Raw genomic sequence first — 13,360 nt, 5'->3', positions numbered from 1 at the left:
AGCATTTATGTGTTGTTATTGATTTAAAAGAGAAAGACGACCCTGCAGCAGTAATGGAAACTTGTATCAGCACTCTATCACTGTTGGAAACAATGGGGGGGCAGCGTGCAGTAAAGCGTAGGATATTGGCTTTTCTCTTCTTCTCTGTGCGCTGCTGTTTGTTGATGTGATGGCTTGTTGTCTCCCATGAATTTGTAAGGAATCATAAAAAATGTATATGGTAGGTATTTAAAGCCGAAAGAGTTTTATTCTAAAATGTATCTCAAGGTAAAGCTCTACCAGTGGATCTAATTTCAAACTTGAGCTTTGGGTGGTAACTGAAAGAATTGGATGGGTCGCTACCCTCATCTTTAAAGCGGTTTTAATCAATATTTCTCTATTAACTATGGATTACATGACTACCTTTATGTGAAAAGGATCACATACTGTATATTGATAAACACAACAAATTATCACCAGACTCTGCAGTTTGTCTAATTTTAAATGCACAAAAGGCACAAATTGGTGCATAAAAATTCATCTGAAGGCAGGAAATTAAGTGTTTGACGCTTAAATTTCCCAGGTGAGGATAGAGTGGTGCAGGAATGAGTCCTAAAACTTGAAATGAGTTCGCACTTTTTTGCACTTCCAGTTTCCTTGTTTCAGAGTCAGTGGGTTTTTGGGTAGATGCCTGAAATAAGGTCTATGGTTAACACAAGCTTAAGAGATTTTCACATTCAGTTCTACGACATAACATGCATCAGTAAATACCCCACTCATGAAGCATTTCAATATCTTAAAAATGGTGGTTGCTAATGAGTGGCTAAGTGAGACTGCAGAGGTTGTCAGGGATTTAAAACGTCATCATGCAGAACACCGCTGTTACAGTCTCATTGTGGTGGCGACAATGACGATGTGACTTGGTGTAGTTCGACTATATACTAAAATTAGCTGTTTCCTCTGGCAGTTGCATTTACACGTCAAATATCATAAAAGTGGTGCTGATTTGTGAAGATTATCTTGCGTAGTGTCTAAGTATCACAAACTTTTGTTTGGCACGGAGCTTATTTTCTACAATAATCCAAAATCCAATGGAAGAAAGGTTTTTTGTGGATGGATGTATAAAGAGAACTGGATACAGTGTTGCAGGTGGGGCACAATTCATACCTAAAAAAGTTGCTCAGTGGTGCATGAGGCCAAAAAGTTCGACTTCCCAGGTACAAAAACATCTTCTGCATTGTTGGGCCCGTAGAGCAAGCGCACTTCAGCCTTTACCAAGCCGAGCGGCTAATCTCCAATTTAGCTCTCCGCTACTTTGAATGGGGATATTGTGATTTCATTGTAATGAATGAAACGATTCATTTTGTGGGCGTGTAACAGTCAAAAAATGGATCCACTGATTTACAGGCATCTTGTTCACAATGTAAGTCGATAGGAAAAAGTCTCTATGTGCCCAATGGCATCACCAGTGGACCCAGAGGTTGTAATTCCACTGTTTGGCCACTACAAAAATTAGCTTCAAAGCCTGACACACTTTCTGAAGGCCTATGAAGTTAGAACCAGGGCAATTGTAACTTCAGAGTTGGCGTACAAAAAAACCCTACGTCATTTCTGCAGCAAAAAAAACTGAAATGTTAAGAAAAAATTGCTATAAAGAAATTTCAGTCAACATAGAAAAGGGTGTTACTGTTAAAAATGCAACCATTCCTTGATGTTAGACAACCAAATTTGGAACAAAACCCTCAAAAGAACCTGCAATGATTGAAGATGACATGAATCTATTAATGTTCCCATGGTAACATTCAATGGAAGCTGTCATCTGTGTGAATAAACACCTCCGCAGTGTTAGTTTGCACGAATATGTGGCTGAATGGAAAAAAGGGGACAACATGTACAATAACTCTTTCTTTGCTCCTTTTTCAGACATTTTCCACAGCTTTCAGATCTACATTTGCTCCTTCAGCCTCTTTTTATTTTATGTGTTCCAGGCGACCAAATGAATGAATGAATCCAGCTGTTCTCATTCGAATGGTGTGATTTTAACTCATTGTGCTTTGTGTTTGTAGGTGATGAGCAGTCGCTTCTTGCCCTACGAGACCATAGTGACCGACGCTGTCCTCAGCCTGGATGAAGACACAGTGTTGTCCACCACAGAGGTATTTTGTTAAATAATAAAATAGAGTAGAATAGAAAACTGTTTCTCTCTTTCTATCTTCTCTGTCTCGATAGTCTGGTCCTCTCGAGACAAAACAAAGATCCAAACTCTCTCTCTGTGTCCCAAAAGCAACTCTTTGATTGCATTTTCTCTCCATTTTTTATCTCTCTCTCTGTTTGTCCCTGGTGTTTTCAAGTTATCGCTCTGCAGCTCGATTCTTAAATCGCTTTAACTACTCTAACTTTTACTCCCAGTACCTTACTTTACTTTTCCCCCTCTTCTCGTCTGCCTTTCTCTCCATTTCTTTCCATCTTCCACCTCATGTTTTGGCGCTTGTAATAATGCGGCACCTCCTGAATCCCCTGTTTGGGAGCAGCACACTGTTCTGGGCATTTTTGTTCCACATGCTGTCGGGACTGTTCCTGTTTTTCCCGGGGACACGTTTTGGCGCAGCACCATGGGAAGCCAGATGCTGCTTTGAACAGTGTAGAATTAGATCTCATAAAGGCTGTTTGTGCGGAGGATCAAGATGGCAAGGCAGAGCTGGCACTGAGGGGAAAATCCAGCCCCAAAAAACCAAATCGACCCGTGTTTCTCCCATGAAGACTGTTGGATCGCGAACACAAACAATAAGTTTGGGAAACATCAATGCCAGAACAAGTTAGAAAAGAAATTCAGGCAAAAATACCATCATAGATTCCCGGACAATCTATCCGCCCATCACATTTCCTCCAAACTAGCTTCTTAACAAGAACAAAATCCTCATTTTGTCCTTTGTCTTCCTTTCTTTACCTTAAAGTTAAGACGGTAAGATGGGGAGTTGTCTTTCACAATAAAATACAAACTAGTATCCACTTCTTCTGAATGATTTTCCTTGTTTTTACAGTGCAACATGCACATTTTCCACCAGTACTTCCTTTTGATACTGGTTCAACCATTAAACTATTTTTCCCTGTTTCCCTTTCTTTGTTCTCCATTCCATGTTTTCATTCAACTACCTTTTTCTTTCATTGAATGGAAAAGCAAAGCAGAGCCAACACTCTTCTTTTTCCTTCAGGATTTGTTCATAAGCACAAATTCTGGCAGGAAGTGAAGATAAAAATGATGCATATTGTGTTTTATGGTGTATTTTGACACAAGTGTTTATTAATATAAGCACTCTCTCAGTGTAGTGTAGTGCAGTAATATGTGGTGTAATGCAGAATGCGCTGTTGGTGGAGCAGCTAAGGCCTTTTTGATGTTTTCATCTAATTATTTGATTGAATGCTTTGATCGCCGCCACAGAAGTTTGGCTGCAGGCAGCTGCTTAGGAAAGACTGCTTTGTGTTTGATGAGGTTTTTGCCTCTGTTGTGTTTTCACTATAGTGTGTTTGAGAGCGCACTTCCTTTGTTAGTTCTCCCCATTGTCTCTTTCTTTCCCTCTTTGTTTTTTTTCTTTCTTACTCAATGCATACTCTGGAAAATGAATCTCAACTAAATTAAATTTTTTCAGCATATGAAAGAAAATATTTCATGCCTTAAAGGGGATCTGTTATGCTCAGTTTTTATTTGTATTTTTGGTTTCTACTAGAATATGTTTACATGCTTTAACGGTTGGAAAACACTATTTTCCTCATACTCTCTGTCCTGGAGCACTTAAACTCACCCTCCGTCTGAGACACTCACATTTTAGAAAAAGCCCAGTGTGCTCTGACGGGTCAACATTTGTGGGTTTTTTGTATCTTAATGTCTCTGCACCATCACTGCAGGCGGAGAATGACTGTAACAGGGAAGAGCGGCACTTTTTACCATGAAAAATCACCATTTAAAACTGCGAAGCACATACGGACATGTTCCTGCAAGACTATTATCCAAAGAATTTGAGAATTTTACATTATCAACCAAAATGGCATGTTTCCCGGAGGTTAGCCTGTAGCTTCCTGTAGCAGTGTGGGCTATGTAATGTAAATACTCACAGTATTATATTAAGAACTCTGTCAGTAGCTGACATCATGTGAAGTCCTTTTTACACAGAGATCGTGCTATAGGGCTGCTACAAAGTCCCTCCTTTATGCCGCCTATGCATTTTTACATAGCACCAAACAGCGGCGGCAACATGCTACTCCAGTGTGTGATTTTAGACAGTATGCCGGCATCATAGAAGCAAAAGAGGCGTACAACAGCGTAGGCCTCTGGTGTGACATATAGCTTAGGTAGGGGTAGGCAGTATATCAAATATACTCGATGTACGCGACTTGTTCCATGTGCAATGTATAAAATTACTAAATTGCGAACGTCGAGTTTAAATGGTCACTTTTTTTTTTTAAGCCACCAGCATGAGACTTGCTTAGGAGTTTCGGTTCTCTCACTCTCTTATGTGGCTCTCCCCCCTCTTACAGACACATGCAAAAAGAAAGATTCACAAACGTAGTACATCACACACACTCCTCTGTCCATCCTGAGCAAAAGAGTGAGCAGGCGGGGTGTTTCTCATCTGCAGGGCCCCAGACAACTACAGTAACATTACTATTTAGACACATTTTGCGACCATGGAGCACCACTGCCACTTCCAAATATTATTAATTCATGGACTGGAGAGTTTGTTTCCATTTTACAGTAAATAAATAATCACATTTAACGGTGCAGCAGTAATAGTTAAACTTAATGAGATTAACGATAGCGTGAGCAGAGAAAGCATGTGTCTTTGTACCTGTAGGTCACATTTTGCAACCATGGAGCACCAGTGTGACTTGCAAATATTATTGATACATGGACTGGAGAGCTGTTAGATTGTTTCCGCGTTACAGTGAATAAAAATCACATTTACAGTGCAGCAGTAACAGTTACACGTAATGAGTGTAACAATAGCGTGAGCAGAGGAAGCATGTGTCTTTGTACCTTTAGGTCATAAGTAGTAAGTGCTGCACACATATAACATCATGTTCTGCATCATAATATATTATAATCTGTATTTGTGTATGTCCAGGTGGATTTTGCCTTCACAGTCTGGCAGAGTTTCCCAGAGCGAATCGTAGGTTACCCCGCTCGCAGCCACTTCTGGGACAGCAACAAGGAGCGCTGGGGTTACACATCCAAATGGACCAACGATTATTCGATGGTGCTGACTGGCGCCGCCATCTACCACAGGTACAGTACGCGCTTCACAATAGCATCCTCTGATCTGTAAAACTTGGTTTCAGTACAGCTGTTTACCGACTCACTGTTTCACTCCGCTCTGCCGTTTTCTTTCATGCTCCTTGCATCTGTTCTGTTCCCCTTCTGTTATACGGGGATCACAGCTTTGCTCTACTCTGCTCTCCAGTGTTCAGTCGTCTTCCTTTTGATTCAACACTTTGATGCAGTGATCTGTAGATTATGAAAGTAGGTGTGATGTTCAGTGTTGCACAGCCTCGGGAAACCAGTGTTTTGACACTGGATATGTTTTATCCAAAAAATGTCAATTTGTCTGCTACACAGCGTTTCATAGTTCCTGCATTTAGTTTTACTACAGCCCTGTCAGCTTTAATATGGCTTCACTCAGCTGTGATGGTAGCAGTCCATTAAGCTGAAGTCAGCCAATCACTGCAGCCAAACGCTTAATCACTTTCAATAAGTCAGTCGCTCAATCCATCCAGGAGCTTGAGCAATCAGTCTGTTGATGAACTCAGAGCTGTACTCAAAGGCTTCAACCTGGAACGTAACGGTGTCTGAAATTTGTTATGCATTGAGATTAAGTTCTCTACTCAGTTCCTTCCTCTTCAGCCATCTATGAAGGTCTGAAACTGAGGAAGTATTCACCTTGATGTTCTCAGGCATTATTCCAAAAACAAATATTTTAAAAGTTGAACTTACTCAGCATTGTTGGAGTAGAATGTAATGTCAGTGTGTACTTTAATGTGTGGAACTGGAAAAGGTAAAAAGAAATTTAAGAACAAACCTTGAAATGGAATCGGACCACAGACTTTTTGATCACAAATGTGCAGTTTTTAAAGTGTTTTCAAAAGAAACCATTGTACATCAACGAAGTTAACCTGCAGATCAGTCTCAGTCTGCTTTATTTTCCATATAAAATTATTCCATCTTTACATCTACATCTACATTTGTCTGACATCCTGAGTCCCACAAACACCCAAAATGTATTTGGGTTTATGCAGTTGGCTCCGTTCATTTTTACCTGGGGCATAAATATGTCATAAATGTTACTTTAAAAAAAAGTCTTCCTATACCACATTTTTATGGCATACTTTACTATGACTTTTTAAAGACTATTGTCATATGTTACTGACTTTTCTTTCCTGCTATAGTTTACTATGGGAAGACCTTTTATGACCTTTTTTTAAGCATGTTATGGCATTTTTATTGACATACCATACTATGACTTTTTTTTTACCATACTACACTGACATTTCTGTTAATTTTTGATCATACTATACAATTAATTTTAATGACTTTTAAAATGACATACTACACCATGACTTTTTTTCTTTAACGACATACAATTTTTTAAATTATTTTTAGTAACATACTATACTTTAACATTTTTAACATACTATACTATGATATTTTAATATATTTCAATGACATATTATACTATTTTTAACATACTATACTGTGACTTTTTTTTTTTTGATGATGATGATGATGACATACTTTACTATGGAATTTTAGTGAATTTTTATGACATACTTGACTGTGACTTTAAGATGATTTTTGAACATACTATACTGTCTTTTCTATTATTTTTTTGTGCCACACTATTCTGTGACATTTTAATGAATTTTAATAACAAACTATACTGTGACTTTTTAATGACATTTTCTTTATGATATGCTATACTAGGACTTTTTTCCATTGATTTTTTTAACATAGACTTAAAAAAATTTACTGACATACTATACATTCACTTTTTCATGATTTTTAAGGGCATACTATGCTATGACTTTTTTGTTATTTTTTTACTGACATACAATACTATGATTTATTTAAGCTTCTTTTGACATAACTAAAGTATTACTTTTTGTGAATTATTTAATGACATACTATACTATGTTTTTTTTATGATTTTTATGACTTTTTAATATTTTTTAATGACATAATAGGCTATGACTTCTGATTTTTTTTTATAACATGCTATAGCATATCATGAAAAACGCCATGGTATGCCATGACATTTTATATGATTTCTTTCTATGACATATTATACTATGACTTTTTCATGACATTTTAATGGCTCACTATACTGTAACTTTTTTAGTTAATAGAAAGAGACAATTTTCACAAGAGGGGACAAAGTAAGATCAGTACCTTCTTCTTATTCTAACACTTTCTGTCCTCTCTTGCAGGTATTACCATTACCTGTACACCAACTATTTACCCACTAGTCTGAAGGGCATGGTGGACCAGCTGGCCAACTGTGAGGACATCCTGATGAACTTCCTGGTCTCTGCTGTCACCAAGCTGCCGCCCATCAAGGTCACACAGAAGAAACAGTACAAGGAGACCATGATGGGACAGGTGAGAGCGTATTGAAACCCTTCTCATAACTAGAGCCCTGTCATTTTTAAAGGTATTATGGATTGTTATTTTACTTGGATGACTCATTAGCTTACAGCGCTTTTTGAAAGAGCTGTTACACCAAAACAGGACAGCTGTCAGTTGAGAGAACTGCTTTGCATTAAAGAAAAACTCATTACAGGATATGATTGAACTCGCAACAGTCTGAGGCTTATTATATAATCCACTTTGATTTTGTCCTCCTTTATATAAATTGTGATTCATACTGAAGCCAGTGTTGTTTTCTTCCCAGCATCAGTGTGTGTGTGTCATGGCCTTTCAGCTGCAGTGAACTCTTGCTGCTTTGTGAATACCATGAATTATTCTCTTAACATTCTCTGGTACGACCCGTGGGTAAACAGGACAAGCTACTTACTGTACAGCAGAGAGACAAAAACACAGAGAGGAGTCATGTCAGTTTTTATGGCTCACGTCATTCTTTCTAGTCGGGCTCCAGTCTCCCAGATATAGAGTATGATCCAGCTGATGATTTATTGAGAAACATTAATGTCATTCAGTAATGGTTTTCTCTTGTCACAGTGTCTGAACTATGACTATGATTGACTGGAAGAGGGCAGCTAATTGTTATTGTCAGTCTTTTCCATATAATGGGAATGTCTCTTTCCCACCAGTGATCTAGAGCAGTGGTTTTTGTCTGGTGTACCCCTACATCCCATCATCGACACCACCTGTTACGTTCCTAATAAGTTCATTACAATTGATTTTAAGGTGGATGTAAAGTAGTACAACATAAAAGTGGACATTGTTGCATTTTTGTAAGTTTTTTGGTTGATTTTTGGCTAATTATTCCAATTGTTTATCCATTACCCTTAGGTAACTATCCCAACTGTTTCATGAGTTTTAGCTAATTATTCCAACTGTTTATCCATTACCTTTGGCTTATAATTAATTGAGCTACTCCGCAATCTTTCCATGTACCACTAATCAAGAGCCCCTGCAGTACAAGTACCTGTGTTTGTGAATCACTGATTAAAGCAAAGTTGTTTACTGTGATATTATGACTGAAATTGTTTTTCTGTCTTCTGTCTCTTCTTCTTCTTCTTCTTCATTCCCACCAGTCTTCGAGGGCTTCTCGCTGGGCCGATCCGGACCACTTTGCCCAGCGGCAAACCTGCATGAACAAGTTCGCCAGCTGGTTTGGCGCCATGCCGCTGGTCCACTCCCAGATGAGACTGGACCCCGTCCTGTTCAAGGACCAGGTCTCCATCCTCCGCAAGAAATACAGGGACATCGAGAGGCTCTGACAGGACCGGCGCCCCCTCGGGGGAGACCCCACACAGGGGGAGGCGCGAGAGAGAGACTCTGTGGAGAGTAGAAGGAGTAGTAGAACTACAGCAGGATGGACAGGGAGCGACACAGCTCTGTCTTCCACTCAGCACATTGCCAATGACCACAGCACCGCTGCTGCCAGGACTTGACGCAGGAAGGGATGAATAGGAAACAAGCAGATGGCTTTTGGATATGAAAAAACACAAACAAAAACCGCAAACACAGACAGACAAAGAGGAGTACACAAACTGATGGACTTGCCAAACAGTACTGTATGTTTTGCAAATGTGCAAACACACAGCACACACTACTGACGACAAGAACTCTTGGATAGAATATTTTTTTGTACAACGTGAACAAGGACGACAATGACTTTCCTGCTCTCTCGGCACATGTGCAGGATGGTAGAAGAGGGAAGGTGTCCACAATCGCAAACCTAGCAACCCCACCCACCATGAATCCTACTGGTCGCCCCTAGCAACCCTCCCCAGTCTGCATCAGGACGTAATACTGGACAACCAGAACCCCTGCTTTATCGCCCTGTTCTTCAGTTGGTTTGATTTCTGTACAAATCAGCTCTCTGGTGTCACTGTTGACCCTTTGTCCTTTCTGAAAGGTTTAAAATCAGAGCGTCATCAGTTTAATATTTTTGTTCTCAAGGCAGAAAAGGTAAACAGTAGTGTCCAACCTGTTATTACAGTGGCTCGACAAGGTTTTTATTGCAAAGCGGCCATTATTTCATGAAATTCTCAGCTATCAACACACATTCTTGAGCCTGAAGTCTGAAAACATCCCGTCTGTCCTATCCTCGGCTCATTCCTTGATGTGCTGATATGGCTTTTATAATGGTCTATCTGCTCCTCTGTTATCACTGAGATAAGTTAGAAAAACATCTCGTTTCATATCCCCCTTTCCTCTCATACTCGCCATGGCAGTTGTACTTTTCTCATCTTTTTTTTTCACTCACTTTCATCATCTTTTATTTCCCCCTTCAAACTCTCTGTACTTTCACTGTTCTGTGTGAGTGTGTGCCTGTGTGCGTGTTTATGTGTGCGTGCGTTCTGTGTTTATACAGAGCCTTGAAAAGTTGGCTCATCCAACCATAAGCTCAAGCGGAGTACATTTTCCCTCCGTTGGAATGAGCGAAATGAACATTTCTGGATGAAATGGAGCAGAACGTTGCATTCTAACTCAAACTCGTTTCGCCCATTTATTTCTTCCTGCATGGCCTCGCAGCACTATCCTTACAGGGAGAAATGGAATAAAATTTCAGACCGTAGCAGGTCTTTAGTGACCAGCGTCATTTCACAGGAGTGCTTGTGGAGAGATTTTTAACGCTGAGCACATCAGTGCCATTCTGACATCAGGGTCTGCCTTTTAAAATTGTTTATTGCACATCACGTTGCCTACATCAGTTTGAGATGCCTAAATGCTCTGGTGTTGAAATATTGTAGTCATCAGTCCAGTGTGGCTCTCCTGCCACCATTATTTTTATTTTTGTGTTTTCTCTGTGACATATCAGAGGACCTTAGAGCCATTAAATTGACAAAAGGTTTTCTCCTCCATTTGTCAGGCAGAGATACGTTTGGGCTTCAATTAGGTAAACCCATTTCATTTGGAGGGCTGTTTTATTCCCAGGGGACAAGCTGTTGATGAAACACTCTAACATTATGGACCATTGTGTTGTGGAAGCAGTGACCCACAAACATGACCTGCTGGCTAATGCTAGCCTTGGGAGGACAGCTTTTTTTTTTTCTCCCCTCGCACACACCCTCCCCAGCTGCTCACATCGCAATTGTATTCACATCGAACTGCCTGACATTTTGCACCTTAAATTACCTTATTGGTATGGACAACCAGATCAGAAAACTAAAATAACAAGCTATTTCCACTGTTAATTGATTATTTGGAAGAGATAGGCGGTCTGAGGAAATGTCTGGCTCATAGCGGAGAAGCTTCGCGCTGTCAGTAGGTCTGCACGCAGCATGCAGCCAAGAGCACAGGCAGTCCACTCACACATTTAGTTTGCAGACACTTAAATGAGAGCAGCACGCTTTTAGTGGCCTTTCTGTCGGGCAGGCATTCAGCATAATGTCTCAGCCAAAGCTGTTCAGTGTACGCGTGTGTGTGTAGCTGTCATCAACAGCGTCAATATCAGTGTCACACATTCAGTTACTGTTTTTACTTTGATGTTTTTTCATTGATTTGTTTTCATTTTGTTCTACAAATATATAAAATGTATTGTAAAGCCTTTACAGTGTCAACAAAGGTGTTGTTCATGCTATGAAGTGTCGTATCCACATGCTACCAATGCAAAGCTACTCTGTTTCAGCGTATATCAAACACAGCAGGACTATCATGCTTTTTTTTTTTTTTCTACTTCTTCTTCTTCCCTCACGTCATTGCTTTAAATATCATGTCTGTATTTACATTCTGGGACTTCAGCTTTGGAGTGTTATTTGTTTGCCAGGAGAGATTTATGATCTGTTTAATGTGGAGACACCACAGCAAATGTTCGCTCATCTAAAGAACGTGATTCTGGGAAAAGCATACTCCTCACTTGGTCTGCATCTGGTCCTTATTTCATCATCAGAGAACTATATTGTTTGAATCCATATCAAGCCTTTTATGTCGGATCGTTTGAATACTGTATGTGGATCATCTCAAGAGAACTGCGTCCCCCAGCTTTGCAGATACTTAACACACACAAAAAACTACCACCCATTTCAAATCCCTGCGACTCTCAGCACTGTACATAGGCATATATTTATTTTTGGAACAAAAAAAAAAAAAGACAGTGTTCGATTTGAAATGACGTGGCGAGAACATAAGACTGATCCTGCATCGCTGAGGGGAGTTAATGGTATTTATTCAGTTTATTTTCTACACGCTGTGCACATTAATCCACAAAGATGCCGATATACAGCTCATTTTATGTTTCACTCTGCATCGGTTTTCAGGGGAACGTACATCACACTCTGTCTCATACAGAACTCCCCAAGAGAGAGAAAGATACAATTTTCAGAGTCATAGTAGTTGAGTTTAAACTCTAAAAGATTGCATACACCAGTGATCTAGAATTGGATTGGGCCGCACAATCTTGGCTCTCCACGGGAGTCAAATTGCAAAGTCCCAATAAAGACCACGCCAACTGACACATGGAAAATAATAAGCAGCTGGGTCCTCTGAACCAGATGGAAACATTTTCAGATTCTGCTGTAACATCTTCCCCCCCATGCATTACAATAATGGATCTGAGGCTGTGACACAGTTGTGTTTAAATTGCCTCTTTCAAAAGCTTGGTTTCAGGTCAGATAACTTGGCAACAGAAACTTGCTCCATCTTTCAGTTGGCGTGCTGCGCAGTACATCGTCAAGTCCAGAGCTCTGTCAGAGTGTGATGGATGTGATTTAGGCCACCAGGAAAACCTTTGCATCCGTTTAAAATGCCTGTCGTGTCTGTCATTTGATCAGGGGAAACATTATGCAAGTTATCATTGTGTGCTTCAAAACAGATGGAAGATGGTTTACCCAAAATGTGCCAGGCAGTTGGTGTTTATAGTGGCGACGGCGTGTATGCTGGAAACTAGTCTGTTCTTGATTTGTGCCTTTTTATCAACATGTGAGTTCTTGACATGCCGAGCACTGTCTGTCCTAGACTTGTTATTTCCAGTAGACGGGCAGCAATAGCACCATATGCAGGGCCCCGAACAGCCCTGCCTTCATACACTGGATGAGTCACAGCTTCCATTCCCTTATTATAACACCCCGTTTTCATCTTTGTGTTTGGACACTGTTGCTAACGCGACAACGTATGACCACTTCCTGTTTGGGATTATTTATCAGTGATTTGGCTGTATCACATTACCAATCAGCAGTAATATCTGTTGATCTGTAAAGGACTCGGTCAAGCCCAGCTGTCCTGATGCCTTCTCCTCCCTCCTACCTTGTAATTAACAGAAGACTTTTATAGAGGTCACAAATGAAATAGATAAATGCCAATTTTGTAAGAATGATTTATAAAAAAAATAAACTCATATTTGATGATAACTGCATCTCCTCCTGCCATTTTGTTTGTGTTGTTTATAGTATGTCATAAAATTGTGAAAAAAATCAGTGTATTATATTAAAGGTGTGTTATAGTATGAAAGAAGTCAAAAAAGTAAGTGGTAGTGTGTCATAACATTGTGAAATAAGTCATATTAAAGTGTCAAAAAAATCTATAGAAATAACTCATAATATAGTGTGTCATAAAAATGTGACAAATAAGTCACAGTATAATATGTCACAAAAAATTTAATTAAAAAAATCATAGTATAGTATGTCACAAAAATGTAATAAAAAAAAGTCATAGTATAGTATTTCACAAATATGTAATAAAAAAAAGTCATAGTATAGTATGTCA

At 39.5% G+C, this 13,360-nt stretch overlaps 1 protein-coding gene across 1 annotated transcript in view; it reads left to right on the top strand.

The window, feature by feature from the left end:
• ext1b (exostosin glycosyltransferase 1b) overlaps nt 1-13,108 on the top strand; it is a 162,179-nt gene extending 149,071 nt beyond the window's left edge. Inside the window, exons 8-11 of the mRNA XM_050035168.1 lie at nt 2,046-2,135; nt 5,100-5,260; nt 7,456-7,627; nt 8,746-13,108. Of these exons, the coding sequence (XP_049891125.1) occupies nt 2,046-2,135; nt 5,100-5,260; nt 7,456-7,627; nt 8,746-8,931 (609 nt within the window). The 3' untranslated portion in view covers nt 8,932-13,108. The remainder of the gene's footprint in view (nt 1-2,045; nt 2,136-5,099; nt 5,261-7,455; nt 7,628-8,745) is intronic.
• The last annotated feature ends 252 nt before the right edge of the window (nt 13,109-13,360 follow it).

This window comes from Epinephelus moara, chromosome 22, assembly GCF_006386435.1.
Source record: "Epinephelus moara isolate mb chromosome 22, YSFRI_EMoa_1.0, whole genome shotgun sequence".
Taxonomy (NCBI): Eukaryota; Metazoa; Chordata; class Actinopteri; order Perciformes; family Serranidae; genus Epinephelus; species Epinephelus moara.
Note: the sequence above shows the minus strand (reverse complement) of the source record. Positions and strands in the feature narration are given on the sequence as shown.